Genomic DNA, 19,071 nt, shown 5'->3' on the forward strand with positions numbered 1-19,071 from the left:
TTATTGAACATTTGCGATTTTGCAAGCCATATTCAAACCCAGTCGACGAAAAATCCTCCTCAAACACTAGACGGCAACCTTTTTCTACAGCGTTTTCTGTTAGATGCTGAACATTCTTTATTGCTTGTGTGTGCACTCTTGTTGTTTGTGGTGGTTTTCCTTCTATCGGCAAACGTGTTCTCAAAGTTGGACATAGACATTTCTCCAATTTACCATGCCAGCAGTATTTCATAGTTCTCTCATGTTTAGGGTAAATGCTTCCCGTGCGGTCCGGACAGACGCTGCGGCAACATGGGTTACTACGCCGACCGCTCTTTGGGTCGAGGACAACTGTATCTACTCACCAGGGAAGAAGAACCTTTCTGTGGTAAACGTAGTTTTAATTTAAAACTCGTGTTTGATTACATATATCCTTAAAAAATAGCTTTTCATGTTATGTTTTTTCCTTCATAATGCTGAGTATGTGAATTATTTTGTCTTCAGCGCACCAGTACCACGTGTCGGTGTTCGCGGGCAACCAGCCGGGAGAGAAGCCCAACTATGGCCGCGTCACGCTCACTCTGCACGGAGATTCGGGACTTAATGAGTCGTTCCCTATGAACAAGTATGTATTGAAATCGTTTTTAATAGAGGAGGCCAGGCATTTGAACTTCTCAGCTCAAGAAATGACAAACACAAACTGCACTTACGTTGTTCTCGCTCCTATTGAAGTTTTTGAAGAGTTGGAATCAAGGAACTGATTATAGTGTCTTATGCCTCGTTACGTCGAAGAGAATTTGTAACACGTTATGTGCAGCCTCCGAAAAAAATAACATGCTGTGGTACAAAAGGTTGTACTTGACCATGCATATTTCATTCGTGATCTACGATGATGTCTCTTTTTCTGTCGTGTGGGTTGTGAGGTGGAATACCAACCCCATCAACATGATTTTTCCAGATAAATGGTAGAATATTGGTGGGTTTCTACCAAAGTCCACCAAAGCAAGGAAATAGGAAACCAATCACAGCAAGTTTTCTCTTGCTCTCTCGCGCGTGATTGGTCTATTCCGCATGCATCTACTCCTTACATATCCGCTTTGGTGGATCTGGCATTTTTACCTAATCACCATACAAAATTGGCTGCAAAACATTTCCAGACGTGAAGACCTATCGAACACGTCGGTGCGGTTTACACGCGTCCTGGTGCCACACCCGGCTCTAGGCGTGCCTCTCCGCGCCACCGTCCACTACGCCGGCTACTCTGGCTGGCTGACCGCCGGCCTTAAGAACATCCACGTCGACAAGATACTTATCGCTGATAGCTTCGGCAAGACGTAAGTGCATATTATGATCTTCCCTCCACAATTACTCGAATGCTCACCATTCGCCATAGATACTAGATAAGTAGTAATACTACGTCTTTCACCCACCTTTTCTGTGCAGAAGATTGCGAAGAACTACAAATTACTCTTCAAACAGAAGCCAGAGCAACATGATCAAAAATAAATCGCATTTTTCTTCTCTTATTTAAATTAAAACTGACAATGAGTACGACGTTTTGACCACGTTTATTGCTATTCCTTTCTCAGTATTAGATAGGTACTTTCACGAAAATGTATCGTTTTGATGTTTCGTAAGAAGTAGGTATCTTATTTGACTAGAATTCATCTAGCCTATAATATAACAGTTTTTAAAATGATATCTAATTCCTGACGTAAATCTGATTCCCAGGTCCTCGTTCTGCAAAAAAGGTATGCAGCTGCTTTCTGAGGAATCCGTCGAGCTGCCGCTGTATCCCGGTGACTGTCAAATTCGAGAGGTACGGATTTACACTACACACACACTTCATTCTACATAATGAATTAATTTCATCATATGATACATATTATATCACATTACGTTTCGTAGCGATTTTGGAGTTATAAAGCGATGGTTTGTGATACCAAGCTGTTCCTCATATCTTCCTAGAATGAATATGGATACTAGAAATGTCTGCATTGATTTATTGTGACTCTGTCCAGCATGTTAGGGAATTCGAGCGTGACTTTATGTAGGTACGTGTATAATAAATACGTTTTTAAAAGTTCGCTTCATTTCCAGGACGAGGAACCTTTGAACTCGACGAGTAGCGACCGAGACTACGTCATCAGTAAGGCGAACGCTACCAAAGGTCCTTCGGTGGATCCTCACGACAACGAGTTGCCCGAAGAGCCTCCACAGCGACCCTTCCAGCTTGTCGACACGTACGAGTGGACCGGCGGTGAGAGCACCGGCCGAGCGTTCGGCATGACCAATACCAAAATATCTCCCGGCGGAGGCATCGAAATCGCCGAACCTATCCTGAAACCTCGGCCGCGAAAGACGCCCCGACAGAGAGCGGATTCCGTAGATGACGCACCAGAAATATCCGAGCCTCTGCTTCGTCCGACCCAATCTCCACGCACAACGCTACCACCCTCGCGAAAAGCCAAGAATTACGACATGTCTACCATACCCACGATAGACGCGCGGTGGGGCGAGCGCGCAGAGAAACAGGAGCCCAGTTTCGCCGTACAGTTTCTGCCCGCGCGGCTCGCCTCCTTCATCTCTCGGGCCGAACGCTACGCCAGAGACACTCTCTTGCCTTTAGTTTCCGCGTACGCGCCCCGATTACCCATCTTCGGTTCACGGGAGCTGCCTAAACCTACCGCCAGATACATTCCCACCGAGGACATGAACGTCACCAGTTCAGTACCGGTGCCGACGCCGACGTTGGAGATGAAAATCGAGACTTTACGGTCGGTGGGTCCGCCCGGGGAGAAGCGCCTGATGGAGTCGCCTGAGGAGCCGGAGATAACTACGCCGACGACCACCACGACGACGACGGTGGCGACGACGACGGCACGGCTACCGCCAGGGGGCGCGCCGGCCGCCGCCAGCACGGCGCTACCGTCGGTGGCGCTCAAGGGCGACGGCGAGAAGATAGTGATAGTGTACCCTCTCAACACGCGCGACGAGCGCAAGATCCGCTCGCACTCGTTCCCGGAGGAGCTGCAGTTCGAGGCGCTGTACCGGCACACGGCCGCGCCCGCCGCCGCGCTGCACGTCGACCTGCCCACCTTCACGCCGCCCACCGCGGACCCCACCACCGCCTCCCCTCGACACAGTGAAGCTAGGTACATTCCCGTACCGTTCCCGAATTCTCAGAGTAAGGACGCCAAATTGACGTGAAAATAGTCATCGTAGTAGTTTTTAGTTCGATTGGATCTTTGTAAACTCAGTATTCTCTCTGAACAGATGAGCTCTGTAGTTTTAAAGGTGGTTTGAAGCACACCGTTAATTTTGTATAATATTAGTCTTATTTTCGACCGCAATGAGTCTTACCAGTGCAATGTTCCAAACTGCCAATTGTTGAACAAAAAATGCCTCGGCTAGATAGAACAAAATTGTTAATTGTAAATATTTAGGTCTTACGTTTAGAATAAGTAAACTTTTTTACAAAATAAAACTTATTTATTGTACAACTCCACTTTTAATCTATGTCCCTAATTATTACAATACGATGACAAATACTCAAACAAAAAATAAGTCAGTACAAAAAATAATAATCGTACCTCACGCTTCCGAAACGAAAATACATCTGCTTCTCATTCCGAGTTAATTAATATTAAACTAAAACATATCACAATAGAGCAACTAAAGAAAACTAAAGATACGATGGGCCACTGGAATATATTCTTGATATAGATTTGACGAAGCAAAATTGCAGCCATACTCCCACACACAACGTCGGTGCTACGATAATGTCTAGTGCATAATCACTCATAAATTCACAATGCGCACACCTCTCAAGACTGACCCGTACTTTAGACACTTGGTTACGCAGTGGTGGACTAGTATTTGAGATGTCCGTCAAGTAAAGAAATTTATAAAGCTACGCACGCAATAAATCAGTAACTCTACATGACGAACTACAAAAATACTTGTACTCTAACGTAAACAAACTACTCTAAGTAAATATAACAAGTATAGAAAAGTAAGAGACAAGCTGCTTGAAAATTGAGAAGTATTTCATACTGATGATTTATCATTTGCAAAATTGGTCAATACATATATTGACATTGACTAAAATTATTATATAAACTAAGTATATTTTGTATAGTTTGTATAGTCGTCGTATTGATGCATAATCTGAATTCAAAAACGTAACACTTCACCATTTCATAGTATTGCCGATAGGAATCAAGGAATTATAAGTCAGTACACGTAACCTAAACACGAATTAGTCACTCCTAGTGATGAAACGAATTATCGATTTTGTGACATTCGCGAATACGAATATCGGCCGGCGATATTCGCGAATGCGAATATGCTGATTTTTACATTTACTTCTTTTAAAAATCGGAGTAACTATAATTTTAATTTTCTCTAGCCAAATAATCAAAATTGTAAATAAACTTAGCAGAGTACAGTAACAGAAACCTCGAAAACCAAGATCCTGGATAACCTAGTGCCAGCCACAAACTCTTCTATGTTTGTTACATTTTAAAGCGCAGTTGATATAACATGACATGTACGTAAGCGAGGCTCGTTTACTTCATGTACTTGTCGGAGTGCTGCGTGAGGATGCGCGCGGAGGACTTGGCGTCGAGGAACAGCTGGTGCACGGTGGCGATGTGCGGCGGCGCGATCTTGCCGCCGCCGTCCGCGCGCGCCGCCAGCCATGCCGGCGTCAGCAGCTGCGCCGCATACCTGACAATACAATAAACGTCCTAAATGGTTACTATACAAGGTCAAAGATATTAGTGTAAGTTTTTGACTATAAGTAATTTCTAAATAATTAGTAGGTATGCCTATGTATGTCTATCTACATAATATTATACGTTGAATATCTCTCTCGTCACATAGATCAGGTAGAAGAAATCTGTATGTTTCCTTTTGTCTGTTTTATTATGTACAAGAAATTTGTATTAATTGGAAACTAGCCTAAATATATTATGATAAGGTGTAAGAGAAAGGTTGCTTCTATGCTGGCCTGTAATCGAACGTAAATCATAGAACGCGTTCAGTTGCGTACCTTCCCGGGCATGTCGTAAAAAACGACAGGGTTCATCCTATTCTAAATGATATATCATTATATAGGCGATGGGCTATCACTGGCACTATAATTATGTTTTATCGTATCCATCCTAGTTAGAACTTTGTATCAACAGTGGCTGCAACTTATCTTCTGATTACTTGTGGCTCCTCGCAGTCCATTACGGGTACGAGTGTGAGTGTGACAAATAAAAGTCTTCTTCTGGTGTCAGGGTTATTACTAGGTCAAAGTGACTCACCTCAAAGTGCTGTTAGATCCGACTTCGGCAAGCGCAGCTAAAGCATCGTCCTCAATAGCTATTCCTTCAGTAGCGGCGCGCAGTTTCAATATCTATGATTACAAAATAATACTTGTATAAATAAATGCAAACCAATAGACCAATAGACGTACGACGTCTATCCACGTATATATATAGATAGCATTCGCTGCGTCTATAGGTCGAAGCCTTCAGTATTCAGTCAGGGCTACCAAACCAAATCAAGGCAAATATCCTTTTTGTTCCACAAACAAACATTTATAAGACATTTAGCAACAGTGCAAATATACATAATAATATATGAATATTTGTATTTATATTTTTTTGTATTTTCTTTTTTTGTAATATATATTTTATAGCTACTATTGTCATTAACATACCTGTAATAGTTCCGCTTTGTTGTAAGGCAGAGTACGAATGATAAGAAGCCTGTCTAAAAGATCCAATGGTATACCATGAGGAGAGATGACATCTTCAGTTCCTCTGGAAAAAATAAAAAATACATAATTATTTTACTTTTTTAATACCTTACATAAGACATTTCAGAAAAAGAAGACAGTTAAAAATAAATGATATTTATGCAAAACCAGTACCTTATTACACAGCGCCCTCTGTTGGTTGCGAAAATAACTATTGGTGCGATAGCAGATTCTAAGGCGCGATGCAGATATGTAAACGTTTCTATATCCAACATGTGTACCTAGAAATGATACATTATTTTAAAAGACACATAATTTATGTTTGTTAGGGGTTTGAACGTAATAAAATTAAATCCCAATCTAGTCAGTAGTCTACTTCAGCTACTTCCACAGCATAATGTCTTACGGTATTTTATTGTGGGATCGAGCCGCTGATGTAGAAACTATTTTCATTATTCAAAAAAGGGCAGTTCGCGCTATTTATAATCTGCGTTGTCGGGACTCTTTAAGGGAGCTGTTTAAAGAAATAAATATACTGACAGTCGCAAGTCAATATATTTATGAAAACATTATGTATGTGCGTAAAAATGTATCTCTCCTTCCGATAAACTGTGAAAGGCATACTTACAATACAAGGAATAAAAATAAAATTGTTATTAAAAATTCTAGATTAAGTAAATTAAATTCATCTTTTTTGGGGTTATGTATACGTTTTTACAATAAAATACCAGATAATATTTTAAATTTGTCAGAGAACAAATTTAAAGCTCACGTGAAGCTTACTTTATGTAAAAAAGCCTATTATAAGATTAATGATTACCTAAATGATAAAAATGTCTGGTATTGAATGTGTTCCTCTAGTTATTAAATAACTTGTAATGTACCCTCAATGATTTAAAAGATGTGTCGCTGTTGCAATTTCTTGTCATTTCTTCTCCTCAGCCATAACACCTTGCGAAATGACGTAAATTCAAAAATGTTACATTGACCTTCAACAAGTTTATCCATGATAATTACGTTGAATAAATGATTCTGATTCTGAGTCTAATTCACTTAGTAAAAAAATTATTACATTTGTAGTAAAAATACTAACCTCATCAATGAACAACACTCCAGGCACAAGCTCGGCGATTCCTTGGTCTATATATTTGTTTACTACTTTGTTGATTTCTTTTCTCAATTTATCTATAAGATAAAAAAAAATGTATAAAGTATAATCAAGTTTACCTGAACCAAACCCCTCCTTAGTCTTACTTTAGTTATTAAGGTGATTCGTTTTCCATACAAAAGTTGATGCAGTGCTACAGGAAAACGGATAGAGGAATATTGTTATAAAACCGATAAATAGTAATATTTTGGTGTATTATTTTCGCAAACTAACAAAAATTTAGGGTCCGAATACGAGAAGTACCATATTTCAGACCCTCAATTTTGATCAATTCTACATTTGTAGTGGTGCAGATTACAGTGTATTTGCTGAGCGTGTAGAGGTGTCAATGTTAGTTTGTGTGCGTGATAGTTTTTTCTTTTCTAAAGGCTTTGACTACTTGACAAGTGTAATAGAATGTCAGTGACAATTTATAAAGAGATTTTGTATGAAGAGAATAAATATAAATAAAAAACTAAAAATACTACAATCTGAGAAAAGGAATATTGGAAAAATATTTTTGTAATAACGTATCTTATTTAAACATTTTTTAAATAATGGGTAAATACCGTGTTTTAAAAGAGGACATATATTATAATAAAAAATCAATACATAAAATGAAATGGCTGTATGGGCATAGTTCCCTTTGCCTTACCCTTCGGGGAAAACCAAATCAAAAAAGAAGTTGTTGCATTTGCCGGCCTAAATAGTAGTCATTTATAATTAATTGTTTTTCCATCCAACATACAGATTTATTTATATTCTCTTTGCCGCGGACTTTTTGGTGGGACCGGGAACGGGAAGGTTGCTTTCTTCATTGAATAATCTAAATAATCAATACGAAGTGGTGTTTTGTGGTTAATGATCACATTAGTCGGAAAACATTCCCGATAGTATACATAAATCGGAATATTCAATAAACAAAGTGTACCTATCTATTTTCGCTTTGCGCCAACAAGCCGCTTACTTCGTTTGGGGTTCGGAGTAGGAGTCTGCTCCGAGGGTGGGGGCTTAGGTTTCATCATTTCATTAATCATCATCAAGAAAAAAAAAACACAAGACATGGCTGTATGTTCATAGTTCCCTTTGCCTTGCCCTTTGGGAAAAAAAATAAGATAAATTTTGAAATTCTTATGTATAATAAACAAACATCACAGACATCATGACAGATCTAAAACTAAATAAAATCTTTTTTCTTTTTTCTATTTGACTTATTTATGAATTTTAATCAAGAAAACGTGATAATAAGTTCGACAGCAACCAGTTCAGGTCCCCGAAACAGCCCATTTCAGGCCGCGTATATATGGAAATACTACTTCAATACGTCCCAGCCTCGTCTTTTTTTAACGTCCTCGTTATAAAAAGACGTCCTAACCTGAACTAACTAACCTAACAATAAACACCACGCGTAAATATATGTCCAGAAATGCGCTGTGAGTCGTCTGGACTGGGCGCGAAAACAACATAGAATTCGATTAGGTGCTAAGTGTCCCGCATGCTATCACCAGCTGTCACTGACATACGTATGAAGTCCCGCGGATTTTATTGGAACTAAATGACAAGTCATAATAATTATATGCGGATACTACGACATCAGCGCCGTGCTTGCGGGACGTCCTGAAGCGCTATTACATCTTTCAAACGCGATGCGACAAAGTTTGAACCTACGCAATTTAGGAAAAATCTACCTTATTATTACTGTACTGTGATCGTTATTTGTAAAATCATACAATACATATCGAGGGTTGAAAGGCAAATGGGTTTAAGCGACATTTTGTGAACTTTACAGGAGAGCCATTTAAAGTTTTATTTTTTCGAAAAAAAATCATATAAAAAAAACTACTGAATCAAAAGTGTTCAAAATGCTAAGAATTATCTTAAATTAAACGTTGCACAATTCTGTATTTATTTGGTTCGAAAAACACATCAGTTATAGATTTTAGAAGTCGCTTAATACAAAATGCCTCAATTGAACTAAATTACAGTTGAAGGAAAAACGGTTGATATCCACTAGAGCCAAATATTGGCTAAAAGCAAAATGCTTTAAGAGACCTCTCACTTATTAGTTTGACTAAAGCTAAATGAGTTAAACGACTTCTTAAAAAAAGAAGACTAGAGGCAAATCAGCTTAACCTCCATAAAAGGTTATATGACAGGGAAGGAAAATATCTTAAGTGACCATCCGCTACTAATTTCAATTGTATGAAATCCAAATATTAGTAAGATCGGAAAAAAAGTCGGTCCTTAAGCCGTTTTTCCTGGGAGAGATTTTAGTCGGGCAAGGCATTAACAGATATTTGTACCTTACAATATTAGGAAAAATCACGGCGGATATAATGTGTAAATCGATTTCATTAAGAAACAGGATCTAGAATATAACCATAAAGATTGTTACACATGCTTAATTCGACTTTTTAAGTATATGGTAAACCGCGTATGATGGCGGATGACAGATAACTGTCACCAACTGAATGCGGGCAATAAAAGAAACAAATAGCTTTGAAAAAGTCTTAATATGCTTATACTCTGTGCTGAGTTTAATCTCACTATCACAACCTGTTTCCGATTTACTGAAAAATTTAAGACCACGTGCCTGGATGCAAGTTCCAAGCACTGGCTCCTACTAGATGGTACGCGGTACAAGGACAGACAGCAGTGAAGGACTGATTGCTCTCATATTAAGAGGCAGCCAGGGGTGGATAGATCAGCGACTTGTTTGATCAAAATTTCTGTTACATTTGCGCCTAAGACCTCCACTTCGAGCTGGCCATAAGATACCGTCGAAATTGACAAACAATAACAGAACTCGATCATGCTTTTAAAGCCGAGATATGTCGGACATCGCAGCAGACTGTCGATGAGATAATATAGATGATAATAATAATAAATAGATGGTGTTCCTTTGCCGAGCATTTTTATAGCTGTGCTCTGCTCTACCGAAGTTATTGGTTGGTAAACCAGAGACTAAGATTGGTGTGATGGTTCTAACGTGAAAATCAGCTCGTGGGGAACTACAGGCGGGCTTTTCTGTCACCATATGTCTCAAAAACAAATGCCAGGTGGAATAAGCTTGTGAAATTCAGCTCTATGCTGATTCCTATCAATCCAGTTCCGGTAGATTTTCGACAGCTTCAAGACTGTTTTCGGCCACAAACTTTGAAGAGAGTTTCAATCTACAACAAGGAAAAGACCCAACGCCTCACTGATCAGAAAGACTTATTAGCAGCGCTTTGGACACATTTTAACGATGTCTTAAATCCCAATAGTAATACCACTGACTTGTTTGTTACAACATATCGGTCGAGTTTGTTACAACAAGGTCGGGGGTTTCGCTTAAGATCTAGCGGCACCCCCGACCTTTGAAGAACTTCTTACCGCGCTAAGAAGGATGACGAATACCAACACATCAAAAATACCATCTGAACTGTATAATATGCCTACACATTAATAACTGGTTATACAAACTCATCCTGAAGATATGGGAGTCAGCTGCTGGAATGATTTTAGCCTTCTTCCTCTTTGCGAGTCGATGGCGATCGATATTAAATTTTAGCCTTAACGTTATTCTATCCCGTGATGCAGAAAAGGTACTTCCGGAAACCCAATGATGATTTTGTCCGGACAGAGATATGGGGGTACGGTTTTGTTATTAAACAGATTCAGGCCAAAAGGCTTGAACAACATCGGCCTTTGTTATGTGCTGCGTGAGGCTTCACGCGGCTTGTGGATTGCTCTAAAGAAAACAGATTGTCCTGAAAAGTTATGACTTATCCTGATACGACAATATCATGACGACATGATGACGACAGTTTGATTTAGAAGTAACTTTTCAGAGCTATTCGTCGTTACCTACGGCGCGAAACAAGGCTATGTCATAACACATGGAGCCATGGTTCCTAGTCTATTTTCTTTATATATCGCTTCTGTATCACGCATAAGTGGGATACTCTGTGGAATTGTTATTTATAGCTTAATTGAAATTAAGGCTAAAATGAATAAGATCATTTTTGATCTCTCACGTGTCACATCTATGCGTCAGTTAACCAAACTTGCCGAGGAATGGCCGATTCAATTAAGTCACACACCAGAATATTTATAGTTTTGTGCAAAACCCTTTTAAAATAACCATCCAGAGGATGCTCCGGGGATGTAGCTTCTTCCAATGTTGCTTTAAAGGGCGCTGAGCTGGAGGAAGTTTCAAAATTAAAATATTTGGGTTCTCAAATATGAAATGACTCCAAAGTCATCGGAGTTGCCAGCCCGGATAACAGGTGCGGTGGCAGCCTTTGGAAAACTTAAAATATTAGTGTACAAAGTCTCAGCGGCGTACTTGATACGTAACACTTTAAATGTCTAAGGTCCATCCTTCGCATAAAGCGGCAAGATGGTTTTCCAATAACAGAAGTATTACGTCGTTCTGGCATATTCGGAATAGAAGCTCTCATCATAAAACATCACCTACGATGGTGCGGTCACGTCATGCGAATGGATGACAGAAAGGTTTTCTATTTCGAGGTGTCTAGAAGGAACTGTAAACAAGGTGGACAATACCTGCGGTACAAAGACGTACTCAAGCGCAACCATGTGGCTTTCAACATGCCAACTGATAGTTGGGATGAGTGTGTCTGAACCTGGAATAGCGCGTGATATAGTCCTCGAAAATCTTAGTCCAAGACGCCAAATACGGAAAACTCAACGGAAACCTTCCTACAATTACACGGTAAACTCGGCTGGCCAGCTTGATTGTATGCCATGTGACCAGATCTTCAATTCGAAGTTCGGTTCCGCTAGCCACGTCAAAGTCTACCACAACAACGACTTGGGATAGACACAAATAGAAGTCACCATCAACGGATACGGCTTGGGTGACATGATGACACGCACACTCCCGGTCTTCCCAATCGTAATTTTTAGCTGTGTGAACCGCCCAACCAGGACCTGCCCATACTTATTTTGATATGTTGAAGTGATGCGGGCACAAGGTTTCATACAAAATTGCGATGACTGAAATGTTAACATTATTTCTTTTTTGTTTTGGAAAAACGTTTTAAGTCCTTTCAAAAGAAAATGATAGTTGTTTTATACGACAAAAAATTTAAAAAAATGTAGCATAAATAGCTGAAGTCAAATTCTATGAATATTTTCGGTAAAGGCAAAACAGTTCAAGTGCCAATTTTACTTTTAAACTGTCGAAGGCAAAACGGTTGAAGCGACAATATTTATAAAATCTGGATTAAAGCAAAAAGATTTAAGCGCCAAATCTATTTTCGTTTCGTCTAAGGACAAATGATTGAACCGACTTATCTATAACAAAACACTGTCAGGGAAAACGCTTTAACAGACTTCGAATCATGAAAATGAAAAGACATAACAGCTTATGTGACCGACTCATATCCCGGAATACGACTGATATGCCACCCGCCCAGAATTTTGTGCATTTTTTTGTCGGTTAAAACACGGGTTTTTAAAAATGTACCCAAAGTGCTAATTGGTTGAAGCGCCAAAAAGTAGCTTCGATTGATCTGAAACCAAGATCAGTCGACGCGGAAAAAATCGCTGATTCCGAATATATATATAAGTCAATTTCGCCCAAAATGTCGCTTAAACCTATTTGCCTTTCAACCCTCGATATACACAATTCTTTATACACAATATAATTATTATGACATATTGTGGACTTTTCGGTATACCTACAAAAAAGGAACAATTCAACCATACGTTGTTTTGTTATTCTCAATGGGCTCAGGCAGCGTTTTCGCCGAAAGCTCCAAGTCGGCTAATTTGTAACGATAATTATGTTTGACATTCATCATCATTTTTGAACCATTTTATACAAAAAAAAATACTTGTATAAATTATAAACCCTAAAGCACGCCCATGAATCACTCTACTCATTGGTGAAAACCGTATGAAAATCCGTTCAGTAGTTTTTTAGTTAGTCGCATGTTCACTGATGCGATTAATGCCTGTTAGAATTTTACAAAATAAAAAATACGGAAATTACGGAAGGTACTTTAGTGCAAAGTAAATTATTGTATACTTAATTATAATATTATTGGTAAAAGTGATACTTTTTGAAAATTCCGTAACAAATAGACGGGTTCGCCAAATTCAATTGTAAAAAAAAATACAAAAAGTAAAAACAATTAAAACATGCAGTTGGGTTTGAACCGTGAACCTTAAGAATGGCGGCTACTGCTTTACCAAATGCGCCATTTAGAAGTTAGAAGTAGACTTCAAATTATGCATCTCTTTTAATAGCTAACCTAGTTCGCATGTGTGTGTGACAGCTTCGTGTTTGTACACAAATTGAAATGACACCAACTTTTGATGCAATGTTTTAATATGATATCTGCAGTAAATACTTCAAAATTGTAGCTTAACTTAAAGATAATGTATGTAAGATTTCGCCACCTAACATTTCACTGGGTCAGAACTCAACACTAAACGAATAAATAGAAAAAAATACGAAAACTGCAGAAGTAACGCCATCTACTGACGCAGCGTTACCTAGCTGACTGAAACACATCACCTTAATCATATGGGCGTCAGACATCACACACACAAATACGCGTGTATGATAACGTCAATCTGTGGTGTCTGTGTAAAACAAGGTCTGTAGTAATGCCATTGGTAGGTGTCAGTAATTGGATGACAACATTACAACAACGGGAGAGTTGTGGATAAGTTTAAGAGCACCAGAAAATATGGCACAAAAATAGAGGCCTATAAGTGGAACTCACCAGTGATCTCAGTCTTCTTAGGTTTCATGAGCTGGCCCATCATGGACATGATATCGTGCCCACCCTGCGGCTTGGCATTGGCACAGTCCAAGTCATGCAGGGTCACATCCTGGACCACCTCTTTCTTCTTGTGGACATCGCCCTTGGGAAGTGGCACATATTCCTCTGCCTGTCAAGGTTATAATAGACACAATATTGTAACATTGATTACAATGCAATATAAAATATGAAAACAAAGATATTGAAACAAAAAAGTGAACTAAAAAGCACAATAGGCTTTATAGGTAACTAAGTAACCTCTTCGGAGGCAATATTTTTTGTAAAGGTGAAGCGGTTTTAGTGTTAATGTTGTTCCACTCAGATTCCAGATTTTGTTAGTTAGTGGTTGCAAAAAAAATACTTTAATAGAAATATTACAAGCACCAATTTAACATACCTCAAGATCAAACTCAGTGGCAAATGTATCACTCCTGCCTTGACGCTTCACGGCACCAGAATTGGCTTCGATGTAAATAACATCACCAACTTCCACTTTCTCTTTCTGCAGAGATTCATATATAGTTGGGTCGAGTTTCAGTTGCTTTGTACCTTTAGCTGTCTTCAGACCAATAATCACATGCGAGACCGTTTTTCCATAACCTGAATTACATAAACAATGTTTTAGTAATGAGTAAGCACTACATATTTCTCCATTATATGTGGATATGTGGCGGAATGGAGAAATATAACGAATATGGGAAATTCTACTTTATTATATTCGTCGACTACAATAAAGCATTCGACTCTCTGGAACACAAATTCTTATACAAAACGCTAATGAACCAAGGAGTTCCAAGCAAATACATTCGAATAATAAAACTAATATACGAGAATAGCACTTCAAAGGTCCAATTAGAAAAGGTAGATGAAGAATTTAAAATAGAAAAAGGAGTCAGACAAGGCGATCCACTATCGCCAAAGCTATTCACGGCAGTCTTGGAAGAAATCTTTAGGAACCTTAACTGGGAACATGGACTAAACATAAACGGCAATAAACTTAACCACCTAAGATTTGCGGATGACTTGGTGATATTATCAGAAGAACCAGCAGCCCTGCAGAGCATGCTAAAAGAATTATCAACAGAAAGTAAAAAAGCTGGACTGACTATAAACATGTCAAAAACTAAAGCAATGACAAATAACTCAAAAATCCAAATTACTGTAGATAATAATATAATTGAGTATGTAGACAAATATATATACTTGGGTCAACTAATATCACCAAAACAACAACAAATAAAGGAAATACAAAGAAGGATAAATAACAGCTGGGCAAGATACTGGTCATTAAAAGAAGTTATGAAAAATAAATTCATACCAATAGCAGAAAAGAAAAAAGTACACGATACATGTATTCTTCCAGTTCTTACATTATGGATGCCCAACATGGACTCTAACAAAAGTCATCATCCAAAGATTAAAAATCTGCCAACATGGAATGGAAAGGAGCATGTTGGGAATAAAATTACGAGACAAATGGAGGCTTTCTACCATCAGAAAGAAAACAAGAGTTGTCGATGTGACCCATAAAGTAAAAACATTAAAATGGCGATGGACGGGCCACATGGTAAGAAGCTTGAAAGATAAATGGACAGCCCAAATAATTGACTGGTACCCTCGAGATGGGAAACGTCGAAGAGGAAGGCAAAAAAAAAGATGGGAAGACGACCTCCCAAAAAGCTGGAGAAGAGCGGCCAAAGATCGCCACATTTGGAAAAGCCTAGAGTAGGCCTATGTCCTAGGACAGCCTGACAAGGAGGGTGTCGATATCGTTGATGTCGACTAATTATTAGATTTAAGTTAATAGTAAGAGAAAACAATGTAAGTCAGAGAATAAAGGCTATTTTTATTTATTTTACATATAAATAAAAAAGTGCAAAGTCATCACAGAATTATGTATTGAAAACTGTAGCTAATCTGATTATATCCATGATCCTTCACAAACATGCTACAACTAGTAACTAGTTATAAGAATTAGGTAATAATGCAAAGTACCTTTATCTAGCCCAATTAATAGGAATACTTATAATTGTGAGCTCATGTTATGTGTACTAAAGAAAGATGATTCCATATAATTTTAAATGTGTGTTACTCTTATTGTACATATATATGTATGAAAGTTTACTTAAGTGTACTTATGTTTTTATTCGTATGTTTATGTCCTTTGTATGTATTTTATATGTCGTTGTGCAATAAAGTATTATTGATTGAAAGTTTGGAAATTACAAACAATTTCAAAAACTACTTAGGATTCTTGAGAAAATTGCTTTTGAATCATTTACCTCCTGCTGGATTCTCCATCTCCACAGGAGTGAGTTCAGTTACCTCACCCTCATACACTTCTTTGGTTTCACGGATACGGAGACCAATAGCACGACGGAAGTTCTCCATCAATACCTCCGTCTTTTTTATCTCAGTACTGTATACTTCACTTCCCACCATAGGACAAAATGGCACCTAAAATAGAAATTTCATAACATTGAAACAAAGTAATGAGAAAGTAATAAAAAAATATTTCATTTTTATAAAATTTATATCTTATTTTTTTAAAGCAATAACACAATACAAAAATAATACCATAATTCAGTTCAATATAATCTTGATACTTGATATTACTTAAGTCATAAAAAAGTGTTAAAAGTTAATATAGGTAACAAATATCACAAAATTCTACTACTATTAGACTTACTTTATTTCCTAATTCCTGAGCTATAGCCAATGCAATGGCTGTTTTACCGGTGCCTGGGGGCCCTGCCAGTAGTAATGCTCGTCCAGCCATCTTCTTGCTTCTAATCATATCTACTACCAACCCAGCAGCCTGAAAAATCACAAGCCACTCACTAGGTACCAATATTCTAATGAAAAAGGTGCATGCATATTATCAATATTCCCTATGTAGAGTATATTTATGATAAGCAACATATCGTACACTTGCATTGCAGCACAAACCCACATAAAACCAGTGTAGAATCTGAGTTGAGTACAAAAACAACATTGCATCAACTCCATGGCAACAAACAAACTAACCTCAAAGTTGGATCAATATACTAGAGCTAGCTGCTCATTTCAGCAATTTATTATTTTAGAGGGTCTATAACTTCATACTATTTATTTTTTAAACTAATTATTTAATTATCCGATAAATTCAAATGTACAATACCTCTCGCGCCGGTTCCTGGCCCACGAGACCTGCAGCCATTTGTATGGGTACTCCATTTTCATCTAAGCCCAGGCCCTTTATATGGCTGTGAGCAGATATTCTTTGTGTTTTTGCAGTACTTTTTACTTCCTCTATTTTCATTTTGCTTCAACAAAAATGTGTTTAAATTCTTTGGAAAAATTATGCGTTTCCCGCACTGAGATAGGACAGCTGAATGAATGGTTTTTTTACTAGTGCTGTACAGTTTCTGAGCTAAATGAATGAACGTTTTTATGAAATATAATCGATTTCTTGCTAATCGATTATGTAGTCCCAATGTAGTACCATTGTAAATCGGTGTGCTGGATAATCAAATTAAATTATATACTTGGTCTTTGTAAAGAAATGTTCTTATCTTTTTAAATATATATACACTTCTCATCAAAAAAATCGAAACACTTCCGTTTTCATTGTTTCTGTCCGAATTTAACACAAAAAAGAATTCATACGATGAAAAAAAATACATAAATGTATAGCTGGCAGTTTGGCCATTACAGTAATAAGCGAAAATTCTAAATTCAAAATTAGAATTTCATTTGTTTATCTTATAAACGAAATGAATCACTGTTTTGAGACAAATGTGTGTTTAAGGTTGGAGTACATTTAGCGTTTAAAAACTAAAAATTGGCGCCTATCCTTAAACTTTTTGTTTTTTATTTCAATACTGTGACTTTGGGACGTCTGAAAAAAGGTTTTTTTTCTAAAACGTATGGATACTTCGCCCACAGAAGCCGCCCAAGTTGTGGCATTGCTGGATTCTGGCCTTAGTCAGCGTGTTGTGGCTGCAAGACTGCATCTAAGCCTGTCATCTGTTCATAGAGTCTATAAACGTTATCGGGAGACTGGTTTGTTCACGCGCCGTTCAGGATCTGGCAGGAATCGGGTCACTTCTGAGCGAGATGATCGATTTATTGTAACAACTTCTTTAAGAAATCGACGCCTTAATGCTTTTCAACTGCAGCAGCGGCTTCGTGTTGTACGAAGGGTGGCTGTAAGTGACTCTACAATTAGAAGAAGGTTGAAGGATCGTGGACTGGTACCGCATAAGCCAGCAAATGGGCCGAAATTAACTGCAGACCATCGAAGAGCGCGCCTTAACTTTGCACGTGAGCACCTAAATTGGTCATACCTACAGAACCGCCACCATAGCTGACCTTTTCTTCAATGCAGCATTGTGCATAGCGTTCTCCGTCTCTTCTGTAGACCTTGTTCCTTCCGTCGTTACCATACAGCATAATTTTACACTCATCAGAAAAGAGAACTTTGCTCCACTGTAGGTATGACCAATTTAGGTGCTCACGTGCAAAGTTAAGGCGCGCTCTTCGATGGTCTGCAGTTAATTTCGGCCCATTTGCTGGCTTATGCGGTACCAGTCCACGATCCTTCAACCTTCTTCTAATTGTAGAGTCACTTACAGCCACCCTTCGTACAACACGAAGCCGCTGCTGCAGTTGAAAAGCGTTAAGGCGTCGATTTCTTAAAGAAGTTGTTACAATAAATCGATCATCTCGCTCAGAAGTGACCCGATTCCTGCCAGATCCTGAACGGCGCGTGAACAAACCAGTCTCCCGATAACGTTTATAGACTCTATGAACAGATGACAGGCTTAGATGCAGTCTTGCAGCCACAACACGCTGACTAAGGCCAGAATCCAGCAATGCCACAACTTGGGCGGCTTCTGTGGGCGAAGTATCCATACGTTTTAGAAAAAAAACCTTTTTTCAGACGTCCCAAAGTCACAGTATTGAAATAAAAAACAAAAAGTTTAAGGATAGGCGCCAATTTTTAGTTGTTAAACGCTAAATGTACTCCAACCCTAAACACACATTTGTCTCAAAACAGTGATTCATTTCGTTTATAAGATAAACAAATGAAATTCTAATTTTGAATTTAGAATTTTCGCTTATTACTGTAATGGCCAAACTGCCAGCTATACATTTATGTATTTTTTTTCATCGTATGAATTCTTTTTTGTGTTAAATTCGGACAGAAACAATGAAAACGGAAGTGTTTCGATTTTTTTGATGAGAAGTGTATATATGAAACAACCAGCAACTAAAGAGATCGTCATAAAATAATTTATAAAAGAACGCACCCATAAAAATGTCAAAGCTTATCACTATAAACCAGCTAAATAAAATTCATGAAAAAAACTGAATCTATCTCTTTTTATCACCTGCAGTAACGGTAATGTTATCTCACAAATAAATCC

The 19,071-nt window shown here is 38.3% G+C and overlaps 2 protein-coding genes across 3 annotated transcripts in view; one reads left to right on the forward strand and one right to left on the reverse strand.

The window, feature by feature from the left end:
- The window catches only part of LOC126366895 (uncharacterized), a 28,373-nt gene extending 24,891 nt beyond the window's left edge, over positions 1-3,482 (forward strand). For both annotated transcript variants that reach the window (XM_050010233.1, XM_050010234.1), the window contains exons 10-14: positions 250-367; positions 484-604; positions 1,137-1,313; positions 1,711-1,798; positions 2,080-3,482. In XM_050010233.1, coding sequence (XP_049866190.1) covers positions 250-367; positions 484-604; positions 1,137-1,313; positions 1,711-1,798; positions 2,080-3,189 — 1,614 coding nt within the window. In that variant the 3' untranslated portion in view covers positions 3,190-3,482. The remainder of the gene's footprint in view (positions 1-249; positions 368-483; positions 605-1,136; positions 1,314-1,710; positions 1,799-2,079) is intronic.
- Positions 3,456-17,020, reverse strand: LOC126366896 (ruvB-like helicase 1). The gene is made up of 10 exons (XM_050010236.1): positions 16,821-17,020; positions 16,350-16,478; positions 15,943-16,117; positions 14,058-14,260; positions 13,622-13,790; positions 6,825-6,916; positions 5,906-6,012; positions 5,693-5,795; positions 5,295-5,386; positions 3,456-4,710 (listed from the first exon to the last, which is right to left on the reverse strand). Exons 1-10 carry the CDS (start codon positions 16,959-16,961, stop codon positions 4,551-4,553), a joined length of 1,371 nt encoding a protein of 456 aa, XP_049866193.1. The 5' UTR covers positions 16,962-17,020; the 3' UTR covers positions 3,456-4,550.
- Between the last annotated feature and the right edge of the window lie 2,051 nt (positions 17,021-19,071).

This window comes from Pectinophora gossypiella, chromosome 5 (genome assembly GCF_024362695.1).
Source record: "Pectinophora gossypiella chromosome 5, ilPecGoss1.1, whole genome shotgun sequence".
NCBI classification, from domain to species: Eukaryota; Metazoa; Arthropoda; class Insecta; order Lepidoptera; family Gelechiidae; genus Pectinophora; species Pectinophora gossypiella.